Below are 24,462 nucleotides of genomic sequence, written 5' to 3' on the forward strand. Positions count from 1 at the left end.
CACAAAAGTAGAAGCAGAGAAATTAGCTAAGAGTCTACTACGATAATCCAGACAAAAAATGATATGGCTTGGATCAGAGTGGAAAAAGGGCAGGTGGTGAGAAATGGTCAGATTCTAGATATATTTTAAAGGTAAAGCTGACAAATTTACTGATAGATTGATGTGGGGTATTGAGAGAGAAGTCAAGGATGATTCCAAGGATTTTAGGCTGGGATAGTTGGAAGGATGGAGGTCAAGCAAGGTGAAGGCTGAGAATCCTATTGTATTTGGCAACATGAAGGTCATTGATGACATTGATAAAAGCAATGTGCGTAGAGAAGGAGGGACGAAAGCCTAGTGGAGAGGGTTCAAGAGCAAATGGGAAGAGAGAAGTTTGATACAATGAATATAGATAACTCTAGGAGTTTTACTATAAGGAGTAGCGAAGAAATAGTGTAGTAAAACTGAGGTAGAGAATTTGGCATAGGTCCTTAAGCCAATTGGGCTTTCTTATACTGTACCCAAGAATTAAATTTATTCACCCAGTCACAGACAAAGCTGGAGATGACAACCTTTGACCTTCTTATAGGCGGGTTGTCTTAGACTGAGGGGAGAGCAAGGGGTTAGTTAAACATGCTTAGTTCCTTATTCCAAACTTTCCAATTACTTAAAGTCTCATTCCTTGGGGAAGAATAAGAAACATGTGGCAAAGAGGCCAGGCAAAGCCTTTCATTATGGAAACATGAAAAGTCCTAAAAACTAATTAGAGAGATGTAATACGTCTAGTTCTATGTGTATATATGTATATAAAATTATTATGATAGCATAGAGGACAGTTGTCTAACTCGGATAGAGTCTGGAAAAGAGCAGTCATTGAAAACTTCTTAGAAGTGACAGTCTGAGTTGCCAAGGATGCGTAGATGTTTCTGGGTTGCAAAGATGGTGATAGTGAGGAGTATACTCGAAGTAGAAGTTACAAGGACAAGATACTGAAGCTAGTATGAACTAAACTGTTAGGTTTTGTTGGGGCTTAAAGTGTAGTTTAAAGATTAGTTAGAGAAGAGGCCAGAGCATTAGACATGGGTGAGTTTATGGAAGGCCTTGTGTGACATTTATCCTTGAAGATAGAAGGGTATTGAAGGTCTTAAGATAGAAGTGCCATAGCCAGATTTGATTTTTAAATAGGTTATTCTTGTGGTTTTATGGAAGATGGATTTCAGAGAGAATATTCTGAAACAGGAGATCAGTTAAAAGGCTAATATATGTAGTAGTTTAGATGAAAAATAATAATGGTCTTATTTCAAGCAATTGTTAAAAAATGTTAGAGGGACAAATTTGAGTAATACTTGGGAGGTAAAATAAATAGGACTTGTTGACTTAATAGTTGTAGGGAATGAGAGAGAAAGGGAATGACTTCCAGATTGATAACATGGTGTACATGGTAAATGGAGGTGTCATCAACTGTGTTAGTGAACATGAGACAAATGGCCACTTTTTAGGGCAATGTGATGGATAGTTTTTGACATGTCTTGAGACACCTATGGGATATATTAATTTAAAGCTTGGAGGAGGGGACCATGCTGTATATATTAGCTGTGAGAGACATCAGTATATATGAAGCAAATGGGATTATTAGAATAGATGTGATCAGCCAGGGAGAGAGTATAGTGAGAAAAATAGACACCTGGTAACAGAAGACTTCTAGGAAACACCAGCACTTAAGGGATAGATGAGTAGAGGCAGAGCAGCCCAAAGAAAGAGAGACTGATCAGAGTAATTAAGGAGAACTTGCAGAGTGGAAGCCAAAGGACTAGGGAGAATCAAAAGTTGGGAGTAATCAGCAACTTCAAATGTGGATGGGGATGCCCAGTATGATAAATGAAAAATGTCCATTAGGTTAAGCAATTAAATAAATTAGTGACCTTTTAAAACATAATTTCAGTAAAGTGATAGAGGTGAAAGTATTATTTTTGATTAATGAGTAAATGAGAGATGAGGGAGTTGGGAAAGTAAATATGCATTACTTTTGAGATTTAAATGTGAATTGTATAAAGACTGTGCAGAAACTGGAGTGGGGCTTGGTCTGGGAAGTGTTTTTGAGAACGAGAGATACCTGAACATGTTTATAGTCTAGGAGAAAGGGACTGGTAGAGAGGGAATAATTGAGGATATTGGAAAAGCAGAAGTGACTAAAGGAATAAGGTATTGATAAGCTATGATGTCACTGATATGAGTGGTGGTAAATTTGAACTTATCCTCTGAAGGATATCCTTTAAAGCTTGAGGAAAGGAGGCAAATATGGATATATATAGAATTTTATGGTGAGGGATGGAAAATGAAGGTAGATCATTCCTGAAATCCCATTTCGGGGGGGGAGGTGGGATAAAGTTGGAGATAGTAATAGTTAAATGTCAAGCAGGCAGAGATTAAGAATTTGGAGAGAATAGAGAAGCTTTTAAGTCATTATTGAGGGAGATGTTTGAGGGTGAGAAGCTCACTCAAGTGAAAGGATTGACAAGGTGATTCTGAGAATGTAATGGAGGTTGGAGTCTAGAAATGTATAGTGGCACCAATCTGTGGAGGTTTGTGATTTTGCTCTAATGGTGCTTATAAACGTAGGTGTGGAGAAAGCACATTGCAACATTGATCTAGGACTGGGCTTTTTTAGAGTGGCTATATTGGAAATTTTGGGGTGAAAGGAAATAGAGAATATAGTTGAAAGAATCCTTAAGGTTAGTTCGTATCCATATATGAAGTTCAGGAAGAGAAGCTAGGCGTATGCTAAATAAGCTAAAAGAAAATAGAGGTCAATGTCTCTTTGACATTGAAGAGCAGAAATGAGGTCCTGAAATTGGAGGATGGTCAGGAAGTTGTGGTCACAGAGTAGGATAGTTGAAATTTTTCATCTGGAAGAATTTCAGATGATTACAAGATCCTACATGTGAGTGATTGAATAGAATGAGTAAAGGTCCAGAAATTAAGATGATATGAATGTTGAGGCTGTGCTCTTAATTCTGTATGTGTTTTGTATTTCCCAGGAAATTGGCAGAAATTGGGATTGAGAGAAAGACTAAATCAGGTCTCAAGTCTTCAGTGAATGAGGTAGGGTTTTATAGATGATAGCAACACAGAATAGAGGGTAGAATAAATAAATGACATACTCCCCAAAGCAGCATGAAGCTTTTACGTGAGAGAGAGAATAATGGCGGTAAAAAACCAGAAAAAAGTCAACCTCCCCTGCTTGCCCAGCAGAATAGTCCGTAGTATCAGAGAGGGTTGAGGGGAAATCAGCATCTGTAAAGGGAGAACCGAATCTCAGTTACTACTTGGAAATAGAGTGTTTTGGAAAAAACTTAGGCCTGGAACTGTGGTTCCAGAAGATTAGTGAAATATGGAGAAGAGGAGTCATTAATGACAGGAACGGAGGATGAGAGCAGAGAGATTAGGTTGCCTTTCATCATTTTGTGATTGAAGCTTAGAGGGATGAGAGCCATGTTTGAAGTGACTGATCTCAAATATTTTAATATTGGCACAAATCGTTGAGGGTACCAAGTGGTTGCTGGCTCTGTTTCAGCAAGGTGTTGTGGGCTACTACAGGGTTTGCAGAGGGGCTTGTTAGGGCCTTGTTCTGGATAGAGGCTCTCTGACTCTCTTAAAATGATTAAGGCAGAGGCAAAAACTGTGGTCAGATAGCTCCAAAACGTTAATGGGCATTGTTCTGGATGTAGGCCATTGAGTTGTGCTCTCTGTAACATTAAGGCCCTTGGTAAAGTAAAAGAAGAGGTGTGTTAGAGTGCAGTGATTTATTTTTCTATTCATTCAACAAATATCTTAGAGCATATGTATGTGTCTTGAATACATCAATGAGTAAAATAGATAAAAATCATCACCTTCATTGAGGATACGTTCTAGTGAGGGGACGGAGGGAGGCAGATACATGTGAAAAATAAGTAAATTAGGTAGTGTGTTAGAAGATAAATGCTGTGGAAGGAAAAAAACATTCAGGAGAGGAAGTATTGGGAAAGGCTTCAATTTTAAAGGTAATGGTAAGGATAGGCCTGATTAAGAAGGTGACATTTGAGCAAACATTTGAAGGAGAGGGAATGAGCCATGTGACTTTGTGAGGTAAGTGTTCCAGGTAGAAGAAACAATTAGTGCAAAGGCTCCAAGGTGGGAGTTAGCCTGGTATGATCAAGGAATAATGAGTCCCATGTGTCTGAAATGGATTGAACATGAAGAGTAGTAGGTGGTGAGGTTGGAGTGTTAGAGTAAGAATGTGGTTAATTGAAGGTTTTTTTGTTAAATTCTAATTTATTATCAATAATATGGATTTGTATTATTAAATATGTAGTTCTAATTGTTTAATTAAATTTGCCATGTTAAAATGTAATGATTAGTAAAAAAATGTAAGACTGAGAGTTTGAATTGTAAAATTTATCATCAATCATTTTATGTTTGAGGAATAACTTTTTTAGTTCTCTATCATTAAGGTAGTAGTTTTCAATTCTTTGCAGAATGATTTGGAACAAGTACTACGTCAAATTGGAGATAAGGACCAAAAGATCCAGAACCTTGAAGCATTATTACAGAAGAGTAAAGAAAATATTTCCTTACTAGAAAAGGAAAGAGAAGATCTTTATGCAAAAATTCAGGCTGGTGAAGGAGAGACTGCTGTTCTTAACCAGTTACAAGAAAAAAACCATACGTTACAGGAACAAGTAAGCTTGTCAAATGTATTCTGTTTCTAAAATTTACTTTTATCTCTCTATATTTTGCTAAGTGATTTATTTAAATGATTCTTCATTCTAGTTATTTTTAGTACTTTTTTAATATTATGTATTTTTGACAAATACCATCTCATTTACCTTAGAGTAGGTTGCTATTGTAATAAAAATAAGTTAACATGATTTGACAAAGGAAATCTCAGTTTATGTCCCAGGATGCAATTTATTACCTGTGTAACCAGGAGCAAATCATTTCACCTTGTTAGCTCATTTGGAAAGTAGAGATGTTATTAATATATACATACTTGCCTCATGGCATTTTGTGATGTTTTGAAAAAATATATTTATAAACTAAAAGTACTAATCAAGTGTTAGTTGTTATTGCGTATTGGTTAATATACAGACTTAGTGGTTACTTATATTTTGATAATGTATATGTCTTTGAAATATATAGCTTGTAATAATTTTGGTAAGTTGCCTTATTGTTCTAACATTCCTATGTAGTTCAAGAGAAACTTATAAAATTTAGCTTAATACATTTTCAAACAAAAGAATTTACAGTTGCTTATTTGGAAGAATTGTCCAATAAGAGAATTATAATTATCTAAATGAGAAGGTATTAAAACAAAGTATCAGTAGGTCATATCACTTTTCTAATTTGAATATTAGACTACAGTCATGCGTCACGTAGTGATGGGAATACGTTCTAAGAAATTGTCGGTAGGTGATTTCATCATTGTGTGAACTTGACATCATAGAGTGTACTTATACAGACCTACACAGCTAGGCTATATGGTACTAATCTTATGGGACCATCGTTGTATACGTGGTCTGTCATTGACCGAAATGTTGGTATGCGGCGCGTGACTATATAACACAAATTTTTCCCCCAAGATTTCTAAGTTAGCCTTGGTTACCAGGTTTTATGAAGAATTCTTTAGAGTAGTAAGTTGCATACATTGCTTATCATACAAATATGACCAGAAAAACATATGCTTTTTTTTTTTTTTTTTTTTTTTTTTTTTTTTTTTTTGTGAGGAGATCAGCCCTGAGCTAACACCCGCCAATCCTCCTCTTTTTTTGCTGAGGAAGACGGCCCTGGGCTAACATCTGTGCCCATCTTCCTCCACTTTATGTGGGACGCCGCCACAGCATGGCCCACCAAGCAGTGCGTCGGTGCGCGCCCGGGATCCGAACCAGCGAACCCCGGGCCGCCGCAGCGGAGCGCGCGCACCCAACCGCTTGCGCCACCGGGCCGGCCCCGCATTTTTTTTTTGATGAGGAAGATTGGCCCTGAGCTAATATCTGTTGCCAGTCTTTCTCTTTTTCGCTTGAGGAAGCTTGTCCCTGAGCTAACATCTGTGGCAGTCTTCCTCTATTTTGTGTGTGGGACGCCACCACGGCATGGCTTGATGAGCGGTACGTAGGTCCGTGCCCAGGATCTGAACCCATAAACCCCAGGCTACTGAAGTGGAGCGCACGTACTTAACCACTATGCCACCAGGCTGGTCCCTACCTATGCATTTTTTTAAAAGAATAAATAAAAATAAATCTGTGTACTTCTACTTCTGGCTGTGTTGGAGTAACTGATACCTATTTAGTCTTCCCACCATAAACAACTAGAAAAGTGGGAAAAATGTGTAAAACCACTGTTTTCAGACGTTATACAACAAGCAGTTCAGGGCTTTGATCCCTGAGAGAAGAGAAGCAAGTGAAGTGAACCTTTTGACCACTCAGCTTTTGATCCAGAGACTTTTTCCAGACTGTGGTGCAGGTCAGGGGAGTCCAAGGAAAGCACAGTGGTCTCACTGAACTGAGGAGTGAGAAATTTTAGTGCAGGGAGGTTGAGGCAGCTCACATTTGCAGGGCAGAATATCAGAGAGGAGGGAACGATGGAGAGAAAAAGCTTCAGAAATTTGCATAGGGATCCACTTGAGCCTTTAGCTGAGTGCTAAGCTTTAGGCTTATAAGGTGGGGTTCCATGAGACCAGGCAATGAACAATTACTGCACGCTGAAAAATTATCAGAACTCACAGGGCTGGGAGATGTTCAAGTTCCACCCAGTCAGAGAAGAAAGATGTGGTTAAATACTTGGGGGCATTCAGTAGAAACCCCAGAAATGTAACACCTTAGGAGTAAAGCTAAACTAGCCGTAGAGTAAAAGCTAGTGTACACTTGACCCAAAAAAGCATAAAAACAAGCCTTGAAAGAATCCGGCTGAATCACAGGTATATTAACTGCCTGCTTGAACCAAATTCAACATCCTTTGAAAGAAGACAGCAAAATCCAGACCTGTCACAATAAATATCAAAAAATTACTAGACACACAAAGAAGCAGAAAACATGTGAGCTATAAGCAAGAGAAAAATCATTCAATGGAAGAAGACCTTGAGATGAGAGATGATAGATTCATCAGACAAGTACTTTAATACAGCTCTTAAAATATACATATGAATATAAAGGAATAACTGTAACAGTGGAAATAGAAGTGGAAATGTTAAAAGTGAACCAAATAGAACTTCTAGAGATAAAATAAAAATCTGAAATGAAAATTTCATTAGTTAGGCTTAGTAGATTAAGCAAGTAGAAAACAGTGGCAGTGAACCTTAAGATAAGGTAATTGAAAATGTCCAAAATAAAGCACAGAAAGAAAAAAGACTGGAAAAAAAAAATGAACAGTGCCTTAGTGACACTGTCTGTGGGACAGTGTCATGTAATCTAGCATACATATATAATTAGTGAGTATCACGGAAGGGTAAGGAGGAAGAAAATATTTATAGAAATAATGGCTGAAAAAAAATTAAATTTGATTAAAAATATGAATCCACAGATTCAGGAAACTCGATGAACTCCAAGGTACACCAAAGAAACATCAGATGTATTGGATTTCATCTAAATTAAAAATATATGCTCTTCAAAAGATACCATTACAAAAATAAAAGGCAGGACACAGGTTGGGAGAAAATATTTGCAATACATGTATCTGACAATTCAGAAATATCCAGAATATATAAGGAACTCTTATTATTCAATCAGATCAGTGACTGGGGGTAGAGATGAGTGGAGGGTACTGACTGCAAAGGAGCGTGAGGAAACTTTTTGGGGTAATAGAAATGTTCTCTTGTCGTGATGTGGTGATGGTTAAATGAGTGTGTATATTTATCAGATCGCCTCAAACTGTACAATTAAGTTGGGTGAATTTTATTTCATGTAAATTATAGCTCAATAGAGATGGTTTTAAAAATAATAGGAATCTCTGAATTTGTTATTTCTTATGATTTTGAGAGATTATGTTTATTCTTGGAAAATTGTGAACAATTTTTCTTGAAAAAAATTTGAAATAACCTATCATACAGCACTTTAATATTCTTATGGTGCTTAAATTTCAGTTTCTTAGTTCTTGTTATATCATTTGTGACCTTCATAATTAGAGTCTTGCTTGTATGGTAGGTAACTCAGCTCACAGAGAAGCTGAAGAATCAGTCAGAAAGCCATAAACAAGCCCAGGAGAATCTGCATGACCAGGTGCAGGAGCAGAAGGCGCATCTTAGAGCTGCACAAGACCGTGTCCTTTCCCTGGAAACCAGTGTCAATGAATTAAATAGTCAATTAAATGAAAGCAAAGAAAAAGTCTCCCAGCTTGACATACAGGTAATATTGAATTATGCAGTTTAATATGAGTTTGTGTGAATAAAGCATCAGTTTGGCCATCAAATGTTTAAGTTGTGTTTCTCTCCCTCTCTCTCTTTCTGCATTACTTATTAATGGAAAAAAATTGGGAGTAACAGTTAAATAAACGTTATATCTACACAGTTTGTTGAGCTTTCCTGTTTTGCCTTTTTTTCTCTCTCTTTCTCTCTTCTGGCAGACTGCGTCTCCTGAAACCACCAGATCTTTTTGGTTTTCTTTGTTTTCATGAAGTCTTTATTATTGTTTTTGAAGTTCAAAGTAGCTTGATATTATACTATTAGATTTCTATGTTAAATATTTTTTGACTGATTTTTTATTTCACTTTCAAGTTTGATTTCAAAAATACCTTTATATGGTACCATTTTATTTTGTGTTTTAATATATATTCTTTCAGAGTGTAATATAGAAGACTTTCTCAATGAGTTAGTTAGTCACGGGGTGGGAATTAAGATGTTTCTTTCTCCATTCTCATCATTGGTTTCTTATTCTATAGTATAGTAGAGAAAGTTACAAAACATTTCTAAGCCTTGATTTTCTTTATTTTAGGAGAATAATTCCATTGGAAATAAGAAATATAATAATATAACAGCTATACTGATTAGAACTTGGAGAAAGAGGATATGCATTTCTCTCTCTTTAAAATGTAATGATTTGTTAGATGAGTTATATGATAACCCAATATGGGGATATCCACTTTAAGAGAGGGAGAAGTGTTTTGGTGTTATACAGGGACATCTTTTCATCATTTATCCAAACATTATTACGAGTCTTCTGCCCTACTCATTCCTGTTTGGGAGATTATCACATACTAACTATGTATTGAAAACATTGAAAACTATTTTTTAGTGTTTAAATCTTCATGTTTTTTTGCCAAAAGAATTAATGTTTTTTTTAATAATTTAGTGACAAAAGCAATGTATGTTCAAAAGGGGAAATTAAGAACTAAATACAACTTAAATGACTTGTGAATTTTGTTACAGATTAAAGCCAAAACTGAATTATTGCTCTCAGCAGAAGCAGCAAAAACTGCTCAAAGAGCAGATCTTCAAAATCATTTGGACACAGCCCAAAATGCATTACAAGATAAACAGCAGGTAGGAGAACCTGATGCAATTTCATGCCATTACCTAATGTTTTGGTAGATAAATTAACTATAAATATGTATAAAAATGATACTCAGTTTTATATAACGTTGTGATCGACTTGCTTATTCTCATTAATTTCTCCCTGAGTTTAGAACTAGTTGAGTGGTAGATGAAGGAGTCAGATGGAGATAAAAATATCATCTTTGTTTTTGATAAAGCTCAAACTGATGTGCAGCTGTGGTTGGGCTTCTTACTATTGTATTTCTCCTGTAGTCTAGACCTTGGCGTGGAGTGAAATATTTACTCCTAATTATTGAATTGCTGCCTCATTCCATTGAGTGCCAATGACTGGGAAAAAGGGGCAGACTTCCACATCTGTTTTTAGTGGGTAATCTGGGCCGTGACCCAGATTTACTTACACTTGTAAGCAGGAAAAGAGCACCATGTATTCCATCTCAATAATAAGAGTTACTCTCTTTTCTTGGGGGTGGGAGTAAGTGGGGCTGGAGGGAATACAAAAGTTACTATTCTCAATGCTTCTGATAGATAAAGGCTTCCTAGTTTAGGGCCAGGGTCAGAATGCTGGTAGATTTTTCTTACTTTTTACCAGGTAGGAATTTTTAAAATTTACTTTTTATTTGAGAAATAATAGTGGTTGTTGGTCTAATTTTTTTTAACAATATAGTAGTATATCAAGTTAACAAAACAAAACAAAACTGTTTTCTATGTTTACCTAAACCCTAATCCCATTTTCCTCTTTAGATGGAATGTTTGCTATTAAATTTGATATGGATCCTTCCAGACTTCCATAAGCATTGAACAAATATATGTGTGTGTGTGTGTGTGTGTGTGTGTGTGTGTGTGATCTTTTTCTTTTATGCACATAGAATCAGTATATATGTTGTTCTGCAACTTGCTTTTTACTTACCTTATCGCTAAACACATCTGGAAAACATTTTCTAAGCACAAGATCAGTGCCAGCAACTATAATGGAAAAAGTATTTATAAGAGTAACCACATAAAATTTTAAAATTTATCTGCCAAAAATATCACTAACAAAATTATAAAGCAAATAGCAAAAGAATAAAACATTTTCTGAAGTGTGTCTGATAAATGGTTACTATCCTTGATATTTAAACCACTTTTACATAGGAAATAAGTGAGCCTACAAAAAAAGTAAATGATCAAAACTATGTTAGCAAATGTTCAAGTTCATTAAGAATCAATTGCAAATTAAGACAATAATGGAATATGTCCTTATTGAAGTAAAATGTGTGTGTGTATGTGTTAATTAACAGCAGAAGGATTGGAGTTGGTATAGAAGAACAAGTCACTTGCATACATTGCTAGTGATAGTATACATTAGTTCAGCCTTTTGATGCTGGTAATGGAAACTGTTTGGCAATATATTTCAAGAACTTTAGGATTTTGTATATTCTTTAGCTCACTTTTAGTTCTTTATCCCAAGGGAATAATCATAGCTTTAAGGATGCTGTTTGCATCTCTGTTAATAAATGTGGAAAATTTAGGAGCAATTTAAGAATCTAAAATAGGACATTTAGCTAAAAATGGTCTGTATCAATAAAAGGGAAATTTATGCAGTCAAGTATGTTTTAGAACATAATGTCACAGTTTCATGATGCATTGCTATGTAAAAACAAAGCAGGTTACAATAAAACTATGTAAAGTGAGATCTTGCTTTTATTTTAAAAGTACAAATCGAAAAATAGAATCTAGCATGCAGAAAAGACTGGAAAGAAAGTTATCAAAACATTAATAGTGATTATCTTTGGGAAGTGAATTTTCTAGTAATTTTTGTTTTGTTCTTTTTGTGCAACTAGATATTTCAAATGAATTGAACAAGTATCATAGATGTAATCACTGTAATCTTTTTTTTAAATGTTATTTTAAAAAATGGTATCTTGAACATTGAAAACATTTAATTATAATTTAAAAGTGTTATTTTATTATTAACCTATTTAATATCCTATTGTATCTTTTGGCTCCTAAAATGACTCTTCTTAGAAAAAGTTACTGACCTGTTATCCATATAAACTTAGTATCTCAGGCTATGTACAACTTCAGTTCAGGTCCTTTATATTGGTGGGTAAATGTAACCTCGGCTATATCATTAGACTCTTCCGTGATCTTATTCTAAGCAGTTTCCTAAATAAATTTAGAGTTTTCCATTTTACTTTGGTCAAACATTTGGGCACTACAATAAAGTAAACCTCACCCAAGTTTTCTTCAATTGTACTTTTCTATAGGAGTTAAATAAGATCACTACTCAGTTGGATCAGGTCACTGCAAAGTTGCAGGATAAGCAGGAACATTGCAGTCAGCTGGAAAGTCATCTTAAAGAATATAAAGAGAAACACCTCTCTTTAGAACAGAAAACTGAAGAATTAGAAGGTCAAATTAAGGTTTGTATAAAATAAATTGAATTTAAATTTATTTTCTACTGCTGTAGCAATAGTTTTTCATGTCTTAATTTTGAATTCCATGTTTACTTTTTTCTGTTTTTTGTTTAGAAAGATTGGCCCTGAGCTAACATCCCTTGCCAATCCTCCTCTTTTTGCTGAGGAAGATTAGCCCCGACTTAACATCTGTGCCAATCTTCCTCTGTTTTGTATGTGGGACACTGCCACAGCATGGCGTGATGAGCAGTGTGCAGATCTGTACCCAGGATCGGAACCTGCGAACCCTAGGCCGCCGAAGTGGAGCGCGTGAACTTAACCACTATGCCACCGGACCAGCCCCTTTACTTTTGATTTCTTCATTAAAAGCCATCGGTGGCTTTTACAAATTTCAGTCAACATATGTACTGGTTCCACTGTAGTTTGTAACTATTTCAAAGAGATAGCCAACCAGGGATCTACTCTATAATTATGAGGAACTTATTTTTTTGTTGCTGTGAAGTCTCTTCTGTTCCCTCATTCCCATCTCCTTACCTCCTTATTCCAATGTAATATTTCAGATATGGTGGACTTCTTCCTTTTTTAAACTTCATGTTTATACCCTTTGGATTATTTATTTATTTTTTTTTTCTGAGGAAGACCAGCCCTGAGCTAACGTTCGATGCCAGTCCTCCTCTTTTGCTGAGGAATATTGGCCCTGGGCTAACATCGTGCCCATCTTCCTCTACTTTATATGGGACGCCGCCACAGCATGGCTTGATAAGCGGTGCGTCGGTGTGCGCCTGGGATCCCAACCTGCGAATCCTGGGCCGCCGTAGAGGAGTGCGCACGCTTAACTGCTGCGCCACCGGGCCGGCCCCTGGATTTTGTTTTTAATTTACTAATAAATTTACACTATGGTAAACTGCTTCTTACTTTAATACAATTTCAAGTGAAAGTGTTGATTTACTAAAGAGATTAAATGACTAGACACATCAGAGAACGATTTGACCTGAGTCCTTTGTCCTTTAAATTGGAACTACTATTAGTTAAACAAAAATTTCTCAAGTTATTATATATACGTATGTAAGTTATACTTTCACAATCAGATGAAGCACTTTTGTACGATTGTAGAATTATGGGATGTGTATATGTATATATGTACATCCATAGCAATATAACATGGAAGAAGAATTACATTTACTATTCTGTTTATGAGTTCTTTTTTCTTTTCTTTATGACCAATGATAACAGTAATGACAAATTATGTAATGGTTGAAAAGAACAGAAAAACCATTTTACTGAGAAGTGTCTAATGAGAATTCTGTTTGGATATCTTTTAAAAATAGTTATTTAGAACCAATAGTGTCTATTGTGATTATAAGATCTTTTAACATTTTGTAATTATTATTTTAGGAAGTATTCCATATGTTTTATATAGATATATTATAGAATTAATGTAGTTACATCAAATATCCAGTATAAGTGTTGAGTAAGAGCCACAGTTACCTAGATTGGTCTATAAAATATTTAGGGTGCAGAATTGTTACATCTATACAAGAAAATGCATTGCTTATACATATTCAAACTATATATTTAATAGTTTGATTTTGTAAATTTGTGAAAATACACATAGTTATATGTATGTGTATGAGATAAAAACTATACTATGAAGAACAACAATCTCTAGACCAAGAGATTAAAGAAGCAAAACTGGGCATTTAGTTGGCTTTATATTTAGTGTCAGTAGGTCTTAATGAGAAGGACAACAGGACACTTCTGTTTTAGTTTTGCCTATCTGTAAGTACATCAGTTTTGTTAACTGTGAATATAAAGGATAGTATATTTTAAGTGGGCCCGGTGTGAACCCTACTTATTTTTTTCATATTTGAATTAATAACTTTTATTCTAGTAATAAATATAAATTTTAAGTTTATTCTCTTATTCAGAATTAATTTTAAAAAGTAAAAATTGGGCCGGCCCCGTGGCTTAGCAGTTAGGTGCGCGCGCTCCGCTGCTGGCGGCCCGGGTTTGGATCCCGGGCGCGCACCAACGCACTGCTTCTCCGGCCATGCTGAGGCCACGTCCCACATACAGCAACTAGAAGGCTGTGCAACTATGACATACAGCTATCTACTGGGGCTTTGGGGGAAATAAATAAATAAATAAAAATTTAAAAAATAAATAAATAAATAAAAAGTAAAAATTTAGTGACTGCCTATTATATACAAAGCCTGCTGCTAGGTCCTCTGAAAGATTCCCAAGATAAATAGCTCCTTTACTCAGTAATTGCTTCAGAATGTGTTTTTTATTATAACAAATATTTATGGTTATTTTTGTGTGTTATGTCAACACCAATTTGAGTATAAACACAAATGTTATTTAATAATAGATAATTATTGACATTAAAATGGTTGCCATATTATATTTCTTCTATAGAAACTAGAAGCTGATTCTCTTGAAGTTAAAGCAAGCAAGGAGCAAGCTTTGCAGGATCTACAACAGCAGAGACAGCTGAACACAGATTTAGAGCTTAGAGCCACAGAATTGAGTAGACAACTTGAAATGGAGAAAGAAATGTAAGCTAAACTACTTAAGGGAGAGGATTATAAAATAAGTATTAAAATTTCCTTAAGATTTCAATTTTGCTATTATAGTGCTTAAAGATTTATGAAATGTTTCTTTCTGTTGATTTTATAAACTGCTGATGTTAGTGTGAATGAAAAATAAAGCCATCTTAATATGGCTAAATTTATCTTCAGTAGAAAGGGCTGAAAATTTGGATCATCTAGTCTCTTTTCAACAGTAATATAGTACTCATTTCTCTGGGTTAAAGCAGTTGTTTTGAGTTATTCACCAATTTGAATAAATTAATGTAAAATTAACAAATAGAGAAGTGTTTATATGTATCACCCAAGAGCAGTCAGGCTTTTGCTTTGAGACACTGTATCAAGTAGAGAATGGATGCTTTCTTATAAGGAATGATCTATTTTAGCTTTGTGATACATTTTCACAGATTGTCTATGTTTATGAGCATAAGGGAAATACCAGAATCAGTGTACCTTTTTTTTTTTTTTTTTTTTTTGTGTGGAGATCAGCCCTGTGCTAACATCCGCCAATCCTCCTCTTTTTTTTTTTTGCTGAGGAAGACGGCCCTGGGCTAACATCTGTGCCCATCTTCCTCCACTTTATATGGGACGCCGCCACAGCATGGCTTGCCAAGCAGTGCGTCGGTGCGCGCCCGGGATCCGAACCAGCGAACCCCGGGCCGCCGCAGCGGAGCGCGTGCACTTAACCGCTTGCGCCACCGGGCCGGCCCCAGTGTACCTTTTTTTTAATTATTGAAGTAAAAGTTACGCACAATTAAGTGCACAGATCTTACATATACAGTTTGAGTTTTAATAAGCGTAGACTCTGTGTAACCGTGTGCCCACCCTCCCCACTCCTTCGAACAATTTTTGGAGTTTCCTCCTGTGTCCTTCTAGTTAATACTTTACCCTTTTCCCATAGACAACCTCAGTTCTGATTTCAGTCTCCACAGATTAATGTTGTGTGTTTTTGAAATGGAATCATACAGTATGTTCTTTTTTGTGACTGGCTTTTTTTCACTTAATGTACCATTTTTTTAATTCATCCATATAGTTGAATGTATTAGCAGTTCATTTGTTAAAAAATTGAATATTATTCTGCTGAATAAATATACTTCAATTTGTTTAGTCTTTTGTGGATGGATATTTTTGGGTTGTTTCCCAGTTTTTAGCTGTTAGGAATAAAGATGCTATGAATATTCTTATACAAGCATTTTTGTGAAATTTCAGGGTCATGGTGGGGTGCATGTATGTCTAGCTATATAAAAAGATGCCAAAGCTTTTGCCAAAGTGGTTGTACCATTTTATACTCCTACGGGGAATGTTCCAGTTGCGTCATATTCTTGCCAGTTTAGGTGTTGTCAGTCCTTTTAATTTTAGCTGTTTATTGAGTGTGAAATGGTATCTCGTGGTTTTAATTTGCATTTCTCTGAGGCTAAGCACTTTTTCATGTTCTTATTGGCCATTCAAATGTCTTCTCTTGTGAAGTATCTGTTAAATTATTTGCCTATTAAAATTTTTTTTTCTATTGGGTGTTTATTATTAATTTGAAGGAGTTCTTTATATATTTAAAATACTGATGGTTTGCTAGATAGCCAGCCAGCCAGCCAAATAGATTATGAAGCCTTTTTTCCTAGCAGCTTTGCTTTACATTTTTTTGGTGGTATCTTTCAATGAATAGAAATTTTAAATTTTGGTTAAATTTGATTTGTCATTTTTTTCATGTATGTTTAGTGTTTTGTGGCCTTTCTAAGAAGTCTTTGTTTATCCCTGGGGTTTATGAAGAATTATTTTGTGTTTTCTTCTAGAGATATTATAGTTTTAGTTTTTACGTTTAACTCTAGGATCTACCTTGAACTTGTTTTTGTGTGAAGTGTGAGGTAGGGGTCCAGGATCACCTTTTTCCCCCATACATCATTAAGTTGTTCTAGTACCATTTGTTGATAAAACTTTTTTTCTCCCATTGAGTGGTCTTGGTACTTTTGTCAAAAGCAGTTTACCTAATATATGTAGGTCTATTTGTGGACTGTATGTTGTTCCATTGATCTGTGTGTCTATATGGTATTCTGACACCAGTACCATTGTATTTTGATTTTTGTAGCTTTGTGGTAGGTCTTGATATCAGGTTGTATCAGTCATCTAACTTAATTCTTCTTTTTCAAGATTGTCTTGAGTCTTCTAAGTTCATTGCTTTTCCATGTAAATTTTAGTATTGACTTGTCATTTCTACAAAATAAAATTATTGGGTTTTGATTGGAATTGCAGTACACCTCTAGATCAATTTGGGGGGAATTAACATTTTAACAATAGTAAGTCTTCTAATCCATGAACATGATGTATCTCTTCATCTATTTAGGTCTTCTTTAATTTCTCTGAGCAACATTTTGTTTTTTTTTAAATAAAGATCTTGTACATCTTTTGTTAAATTTATTCCTAAATATTTTATGTTTTTTAATGCTATTGTAAATGGAATTTTTTTAAATTTAATCTTATGATTGCTTGTGGCTAGTATAAAAATACAATTGAGTTTTATATATTGACTTTCTATCCTTTAACCTATTAAATTTACTTGTTTGTTTTAATAGTTGTTTTGTAGAGTCTTTAGAATTTTATAAGTAGATAATCAATCATGTTATCCGAATAGCAACAGTTTTATGTCTTTTTTTCCCCAATCTAGAGGGCTTTTATGTCTTTTTCTTAACTTATTGCTGGCTGACACCTCCAGTAAAATTTTGAATGTAAATAGTAATAGTGGATATCCTTGCACTGTTTCCAGTCTTAAGCAGGAAATATTAAATATTTCATCATTAATTTTGTGGTTAGCTGTAGGTTTTTCCTAGAATCCTTTATCAGATTGAGGACATTCCCTTCTATGCTAGTTTTGTTTAAAAAAATTTTTTTAATCAACTTTTTCTGCATCTATTGATATGATCATATGGTTTTTCTCTTTTATTCTGTTAATATGGTGAATTACATTGATTGTTTTTTTTATTATTAAACCAACGTTGCTTTCCTGGGATAAATCCCACTTGATCATCCTGTATTATTCTTTTTATATATTGCTGTATTTGAGTTGATAATACTTTGTTTAGAATTTTCCATGTATTCATGAGGGCAGTGGGTCTGTAATTTTCTTTTAATATCATTGTCAAGGTTTTGGAATCATAGTTATGTTGGTCTTAAACAAGAATTGACAATATTCCCTCCTCTTCTACTTTCTGAAAGAGTTTATATGAGATAGATATTATTTGTTTCTTAAATGTTTGATTGAATTCACCAGTGAACCAACTAGCTTGAAGTTCTCTCTCTGGGTTGCTTCTTAATTTGGAGTTCAATTTATTTAATAGTTACAGAGCTATTCTTTTTTCTTTTTTTGTGAGGAAGATCAGCCCTGTGCTAACATCCGTGCCAATCCTTCTCTTTTTGCCGAGGAAGACTGGCCCTGAGCTAACATCCATGCCCATCTTCCTCCACTTTATGTGGGACGTTGCCACAGCATGGCCTGACAAGCGGTGCGTCAGTGCGTGCCTGGGATCCGAACCTGGGCCGCCAGCAGCAGAGCGTGCACACTTAACCGCTATGCCATGGGGCCGGCCCCTACAGAGCTATTCTTATTTTCTAATATTTTTCTTGAGTTAGGTTTGGTAATTTGTGTCAAGGAATTTGTGCATTTCCTCTAAACTTCAAACTTATTAGTATAATGTTCATAATATTATTATACTTTCAAGGTCTGTAGAATCAGTAGTGATGTCTCATTATTCTTTTTTTTTTGGTGAGGAAGATTGGCCCTGAGCTAACATCCGTTGCCAATCATCCTCTTGTTTGTTGAGGAAGAATAGCCCTGAGCTAACATCTGTGCCCATCTTCCTCCATTTTTTGTATGTGGGACGCCACCACAGCATGGCTTGATGAGCAGTGTGTAGGTCTGTGCCTGAAATTCGACCCTGCAAACCCTGGAGCACTGAAGCAGAACGCGCAAACTTAACCACTACGCCGCTGGGCTTGTCCTCATTATTCTTAATAGTGGTAATGTGTGTTCTTTTTTTCTTGATCAATCTAATTAGAGATTTATCAATTTTATAAAAAACTTTTGCTTTTCTTTGTCAATTTTCTATGTCATTTATTTCTCTTTTTATCTTTAGTATTTTCTTCCTTAGACTTTGGGCTTAGTTTGCTCTTCTTTTTATAGCTTCTTAATGTGAAAGCTTCCTTGTGGCTGTTCATCTTTTGTAGTATCTGTTTCTTTTTCTCATTTCCTCACCTTCTTTGCATTTTGTCAATACTAGATGCCAGATTTCTACAGCAAATGGTAATTAAATGTCTTAGTTTAATAAAATCAGTATAGTATGATAATTTATTCCATCTACTTAAAAACTATCTTGAGGAAGATTACCCTTTTATTCATTTGCACTAAGTGCCCAATAGGCTCATGACAGCCCTGAGTATAAGGGTGGATTAGTTTAGAAGATATCAGGATCTAAAAGGTTATTTGCTATATGAAATTTTAAATGTCTTTGGTGGCAGAGGGGGCATGTGCCTCCAGACACATCCTGTATAGCCATAAAAGTGCTGAATTGGGGCATCTTTCCTTCATCCCAAGGTAGAATTAGTCTCTGGCCAAGCATGTCCTTGATGTTGATGCTTGGATTGGGTCTTGCCATGAGATCTTCAGTGGACACATAACTCACCAGAATTTTGATGGATAAAAGTCAGTTCCACTCCATTCATCTGGATGTCTTTGTAGGAGGGCTTGTGACCAGTCACATTTTGTTAGATGTTGTCTTTAAATGCCTAATATGTCACTCTGACTGAGCTGACAGACTTGATCTGTGTCAAGGGGATGTGGCTTCTTGACTTTTAGTAGTAAAGATGGAGGCTGAGAGCCTGGGAAAGGTACCCTTCAGGGACATGAAATAAAACCCATCAGAGTTGATGGTAATTAAGTTGTTTCACACCTTCATGGTTTCATCCTTGTTTTGGGAGTGATGATAAAAAATTTCTTGTTCTCACATCTAGTAAATTGGGTCTGGATACTTTGAATTTGAGGGTATAGACGTGCATTTTGTGCCTCAAATGACATTCCTCTTCACTGTTAATGTTAGAGTTTCCAGTGCCTGGGTATGTAGGGAGCACCTCTGATCCTTTATATCACCCACTGAGTGGTTTGTCACCTCTGAAACCCAGTCATCAGTCCATGAAGATCATCTCTGAGTTGGTTCTTGTTTTCTTTCCCAAGGCCCCAATTTCTAATGGGCTCAATGGAAACGGGCCCATTTCCATTCTGTGTTATAAGTTCATGGTTCAGAACTCACTCAGAGGCTTCTACATCATATTGGGGTAGGAAAACCTTTTAATACTAAGATTTTTTTTTTGCTTATATATTTTATGCAAACATTTCTTATGTGGGGTCTTGCATTTGGAGAGTACTATCTAGAAAGGAGGGCTGGGTAAACACATCTGGGTTTTAACTAAACCTCACCCCTGATCCTAGGACTTAGCCCAAATGATAGGGTACAGGGCTCTCCTTTTTCAAGGCCCACCTACATCTGTGCATCCAACTCTTTCCTTCTAGTTCCCATCTTACAATGTATTTTCATTACTGTGCAGTTTAATGTATTTTCTAATATCCTTTGTGATTTCTTCTTTTATGCATGGGTTATTCAGAAGCATGTCGTTTACTTTCCAGATATTTGGGGCTCTTCTAGATATCTTACTGTTACTGATTTCTAATTTAATTCCATTGTGATCAGAGAACATACTCAATAAAATTCAGACTTTTGAAACTGTCTTATTTATGATCCAGTGCATGTTTCATCTTGGTTAATTTTCCATGTGCACATATGTGTACTCTGTGTTGTTGGGTAAAGTGTTCTATAAATATCAATTAGGTCAAGGTAGTTGATAATGTTGTTCTAATCTTCTGTATCCTTGCTGATTTTTTTCTCTGGTTGCTCCATCAGTGTCTGAGAAAGGGGTGTTAAGGTTTCCAACTATGATTGTGGATTTATTTATTCCTTCTTTTAGTAACTTTTTTTAAATAAAATTTTACAGTAACTATGCAGTCCTTTATTTCTGTTTTGCCTTCCTTAATTCACATAATCTTATGATTTTATAATAATTATTTATGGGAAAATTAAGTAGCATAGTAAAAAATATATCAAGTCCTAAATTTAGGGTTGCTTGACAGAGATTTTAACTATATTAAAATAATAAAGTAATATTAGTGTAATGACTTTTCTATTTAGACCCTTAAAAATCAGGGAGATACAGTATCCTATGAATGTACTTAACTTCATCTTTTCCAGCTACTTTTTAGAAAATAAAAATAAGTTTCTGGGACTAAAAGTTGGAAAATTTAAAGGTATAACTACAGTTCTGATGTTGTATTAATACCCAACTTCAAATATGTGGCTAGAATATCTTTTAACAGACTCTCTTTAACATATTGTTGAATTTATACTGATTATAATGTACATTGGAAATAGTGTGCATTCTAGAAATAATACTTTGCGTCTGGTTTCATTTTCACTTTAAAAACATGGTTGATCTTTAGTGTGTGTTTTTCTTTTGGTATATAATATGCATAATTTCATTCCTTTTATGAAAACAATGAAGGTCTTTAGTTTAACTTTTCTAAAGCTATATCTTCTTTTCCTCATTCTTGTAGCTTATTCATTCAGGTGTAGAAAACTTAGGTTAAGGGACAAATGATTACAAATCTCTTATATAATCTGTGAGGCTCTAGGATTAAAGTAAATCTTTTGTCTTTCCTCTGTGTTTGAAATGAAATATTTCTTTTAATTTTTACTTCATTTTTTCTGGGTTAGCCTTAAGTGTTTTGAAGTTTAAGATCTCTCAAACACATAATGTGTTTTATGTTTTCAAGGAAAGAGGCAAATTCCTCTGTATGCTTGGGGGCTAACACAATGAATAGGTTCTTTAGGGTACATGGAAAAACTTTTCTGGCTGTTGTAGACTAGAGGGTTTGCTGTATGCACAGTTTTCTTTGGGGATCCATTGTGGTGGACAAGACTGGATTAAGTCAGGAGGCTTAGGTGGTTTTGGCTTTACTACTAACTTATTTGACTTGAGGAGAATCATGTTCATCTGTAAAATGATCAGATCAGATGTTCAAAGGCATTTTTGGTTGTGTGGTTTTATGACATTAAATTACTATTTTTACTTCTGAACTATACAAGAAAGTTTTAAAACAATAATAATTTACTTATTAATTTTGAATGGTAAATTATAAATTATTTTTAAAAAATTGTTTCTTAAATATTTAGACTATCCAGTACAAAGTTGGAGCTACAAAAAAAATCTGAAGCTTTTGAAAATATTAAGCAAATGCTTACCAAGCAAGAGGAAGAAAAAATAATCCTTACACAAAAAATTGAAAATTTAAGTCAAGATGCAAAGCTGCAGCACAAGGAATTAAATAACAAAATTCAAACAGCAGTAAACGAACTACACAAAGTGAAGATGGAGAAAGAAACTCTAGTGACAGAGCTTTCTGTAGCAAAAGAAGAATTATCAAAAGTTTCTGATTCTTTGAAGAACTCCAAAAGTGAATTTGAAAAGGAAAATCAGAAAGGAAAAGCTGCTATATTAGATTTGGTTAGTTGTTTACATTTACTTTCTTAAGTAGAAGTGATTTTTATTTAAAATGTACTGATTTTTCTGCTGAATTCACTGTTGACTTTTCATCCTACATTGAAATGATTTTAAGCAGTTTTTATGAAGAAAGGAATTGGGATTGCTTAACCTGAAAAAAAGATATTGTTATCTGTCTGTGTAATTTTCCAAAGGGCCAGGAAATTTTCAGTTGAATATACAGTCGTTCTGTATTGTTGGTAGGATGCTAGATTTGTGAGAGACTACAGCATGTCTTTGCTCAGGGACAGAGAATAAATAATAGCTACTAGTTGAAATGTAATTCACTTGTCTGAAAAAAGAGAAAAAAGACCGGAAAGATCTTGATGATTCTTTTAATTCTTGCACTGTATGAATTTTCTAATTTTTTATTGAATATTCTAAAACTCTGGATAATACCACGCCTTAGAGATACCATAGAACATATTTAAACTATAGAGAAGAAAAGGCCTCATAGTCTCAGGAAATACTTAAAGGGGCTTGTATTCCCAGAAAGTTTTTAACCCAGAATAACACAGAGTAAACAGCAAAAGTAAAATTGTTTGTTCTCAATATGAATGATGGTGAAAGTGTTTAGCAGCATAAAAGACATGATATTAGTATGTTATCTTTATGTTCCTTTCTGTTTGGAGAAAACATCTTCTCTCTGTACACCTTTCCTCTTAAGTTATATGTGATTATTTTTGATTTTTATTGTTTCAATAGTTTCTTTTTTAAAATTTCCTGGCTTCCATTTTCTGAATCCCATTATTCTACTTTTAAAATAACATAAGTTAATTAATTATAATTAATTCTGTGACATAAATATGTGGTTTTCAAAGTGTTCTAAAATATTGTCAAAATATTATCTAACGTATTTATTATGATGTTGGTTGATGATAGAGACTTGGCCTTTTCCTGTCCCTCCCTCTTTACTGCTATAATATTTGCCTGTTTTTATAATTGAAATCTTAAACCATAATGATTCTAGTTTATTTCCTTGTATGGATCTTACTAAGCTTATAAACCAAACTTAAACTTACTACAAATATTTTCTGCATAATGTAGTTTCCATTTTTTTAGGAAAAAACTTGCAAAGAATTAAAACATCAACTTCAAGTACAGACAGAAAGCACACTTAAGGAACAGAATGAACTGAAAAAGTCACTTGAAAAGGAGAAGGAGGTAAGATTTTCTTTTTTGTAACATAAAATATATAAAGCATAATAAGTCTTTATATTTTCAAACTGATACTTAAGTCAGAGGAAGGTTTATGTCTCTGAAATGTAATGGATCATATATACATAGTTTAAAATTGCCGTTTGTGTTCTACCTACTACTAAAAAGCTTTATGCTAGTTTATAATAAAAGGCCCTAAATAAAGGATTATAATTAATAAAGGTGGAAATTGAGTCAACTAACTGTACAGTTATAATTAATCATCTAAGTTAAGGAACATTATTAGGGTTGAAAAAATCTTGATAGGCTTTCCATAGAAATGACATTTTAAGGGCTCTTTATTTCATGGACATTTGTATTAATGATATATTTGATAATGGTTGTGTAACAATCAAAAGATTTTTCCATGGTTAATGCTTCTGTTACTCTTCATAAAAAACAAACAAGCAAATGAGAAATAAATGGGTATAATATTTGGTTGTTTTTCTTGGAAAACACACCCCTAGCAGCTAGAGTCCAGGCATGTAGCTTTCTAGAGATCTGGTTTGACAAAACAGCATAACCTGATCCTGACAAGTCTTTAATGTGATTGTATTCTGATTGTTGATTGAAAGACGACACCTGTGCTTTAGATGCCAGCCATGTAAGTGACAAAATTATGGTGGCTTAGTGCCCAAGCTCTGAATCCAGATTGTCCAGATTTATATCCTGGCTCTGCCATTTATTAGCTATGCTGTCTTGCCTTGTCTTAGGCAGATTACTTAATATCTCTTTGCTTCAGTTTCCTCAGCAGTAAAATGGGGCTAGTAATAGACTCTATGTCATAGGATTATTGAGAGAAATAAATGGGTTAATGTATTTCAAAGTGCTTAGAACACTGACTATAATAAAATAAACGCTCACATATTAGCAATTACTTTATCATTGGTTATCATAATGTAAACATCATTTTTGTTACTCTACCTGACTCCTGTTTTGCACAAACATATTTCTCTTTGCATTGGAGATAAGCTGAAGCATCCATATATAGCACTGAAACTTTTTCAGAAGTAACTTGGAATATGGTCAGATGCTCAAACTAGGTTCCTAATGAAATAGGCATAAAACATTGAAAGTGTGACTTTGGCTGGAAGGGTGGGAGGTAGTAGTAGTTCACCTTGGCCTCAGAAGAACCTTATTGTAACTTCTA

General features: G+C 34.7%; 1 protein-coding gene across 2 annotated transcripts in view; it reads left to right on the plus strand.

Annotated features, from left to right (window-relative positions):
* Positions 1 to 24,462, plus strand: part of EEA1 (early endosome antigen 1) — a 133,759-nt gene that overhangs the window by 86,020 nt on the left and 23,277 nt on the right. For both annotated transcript variants that reach the window (XM_058568670.1, XM_058568671.1), the window contains 7 exons: positions 4,494 to 4,697; positions 8,154 to 8,354; positions 9,374 to 9,487; positions 11,746 to 11,901; positions 14,314 to 14,453; positions 21,749 to 22,079; positions 23,178 to 23,279. In XM_058568670.1, the coding sequence (XP_058424653.1) occupies positions 4,494 to 4,697; positions 8,154 to 8,354; positions 9,374 to 9,487; positions 11,746 to 11,901; positions 14,314 to 14,453; positions 21,749 to 22,079; positions 23,178 to 23,279 (1,248 nt within the window). The remainder of the gene's footprint in view (positions 1 to 4,493; positions 4,698 to 8,153; positions 8,355 to 9,373; positions 9,488 to 11,745; positions 11,902 to 14,313; positions 14,454 to 21,748; positions 22,080 to 23,177; positions 23,280 to 24,462) is intronic.

The sequence above is a fragment of the Diceros bicornis genome, chromosome 25 (genome assembly GCF_020826845.1).
Source record: "Diceros bicornis minor isolate mBicDic1 chromosome 25, mDicBic1.mat.cur, whole genome shotgun sequence".
In the NCBI taxonomy this organism is placed as follows: Eukaryota; Metazoa; Chordata; class Mammalia; order Perissodactyla; family Rhinocerotidae; genus Diceros; species Diceros bicornis.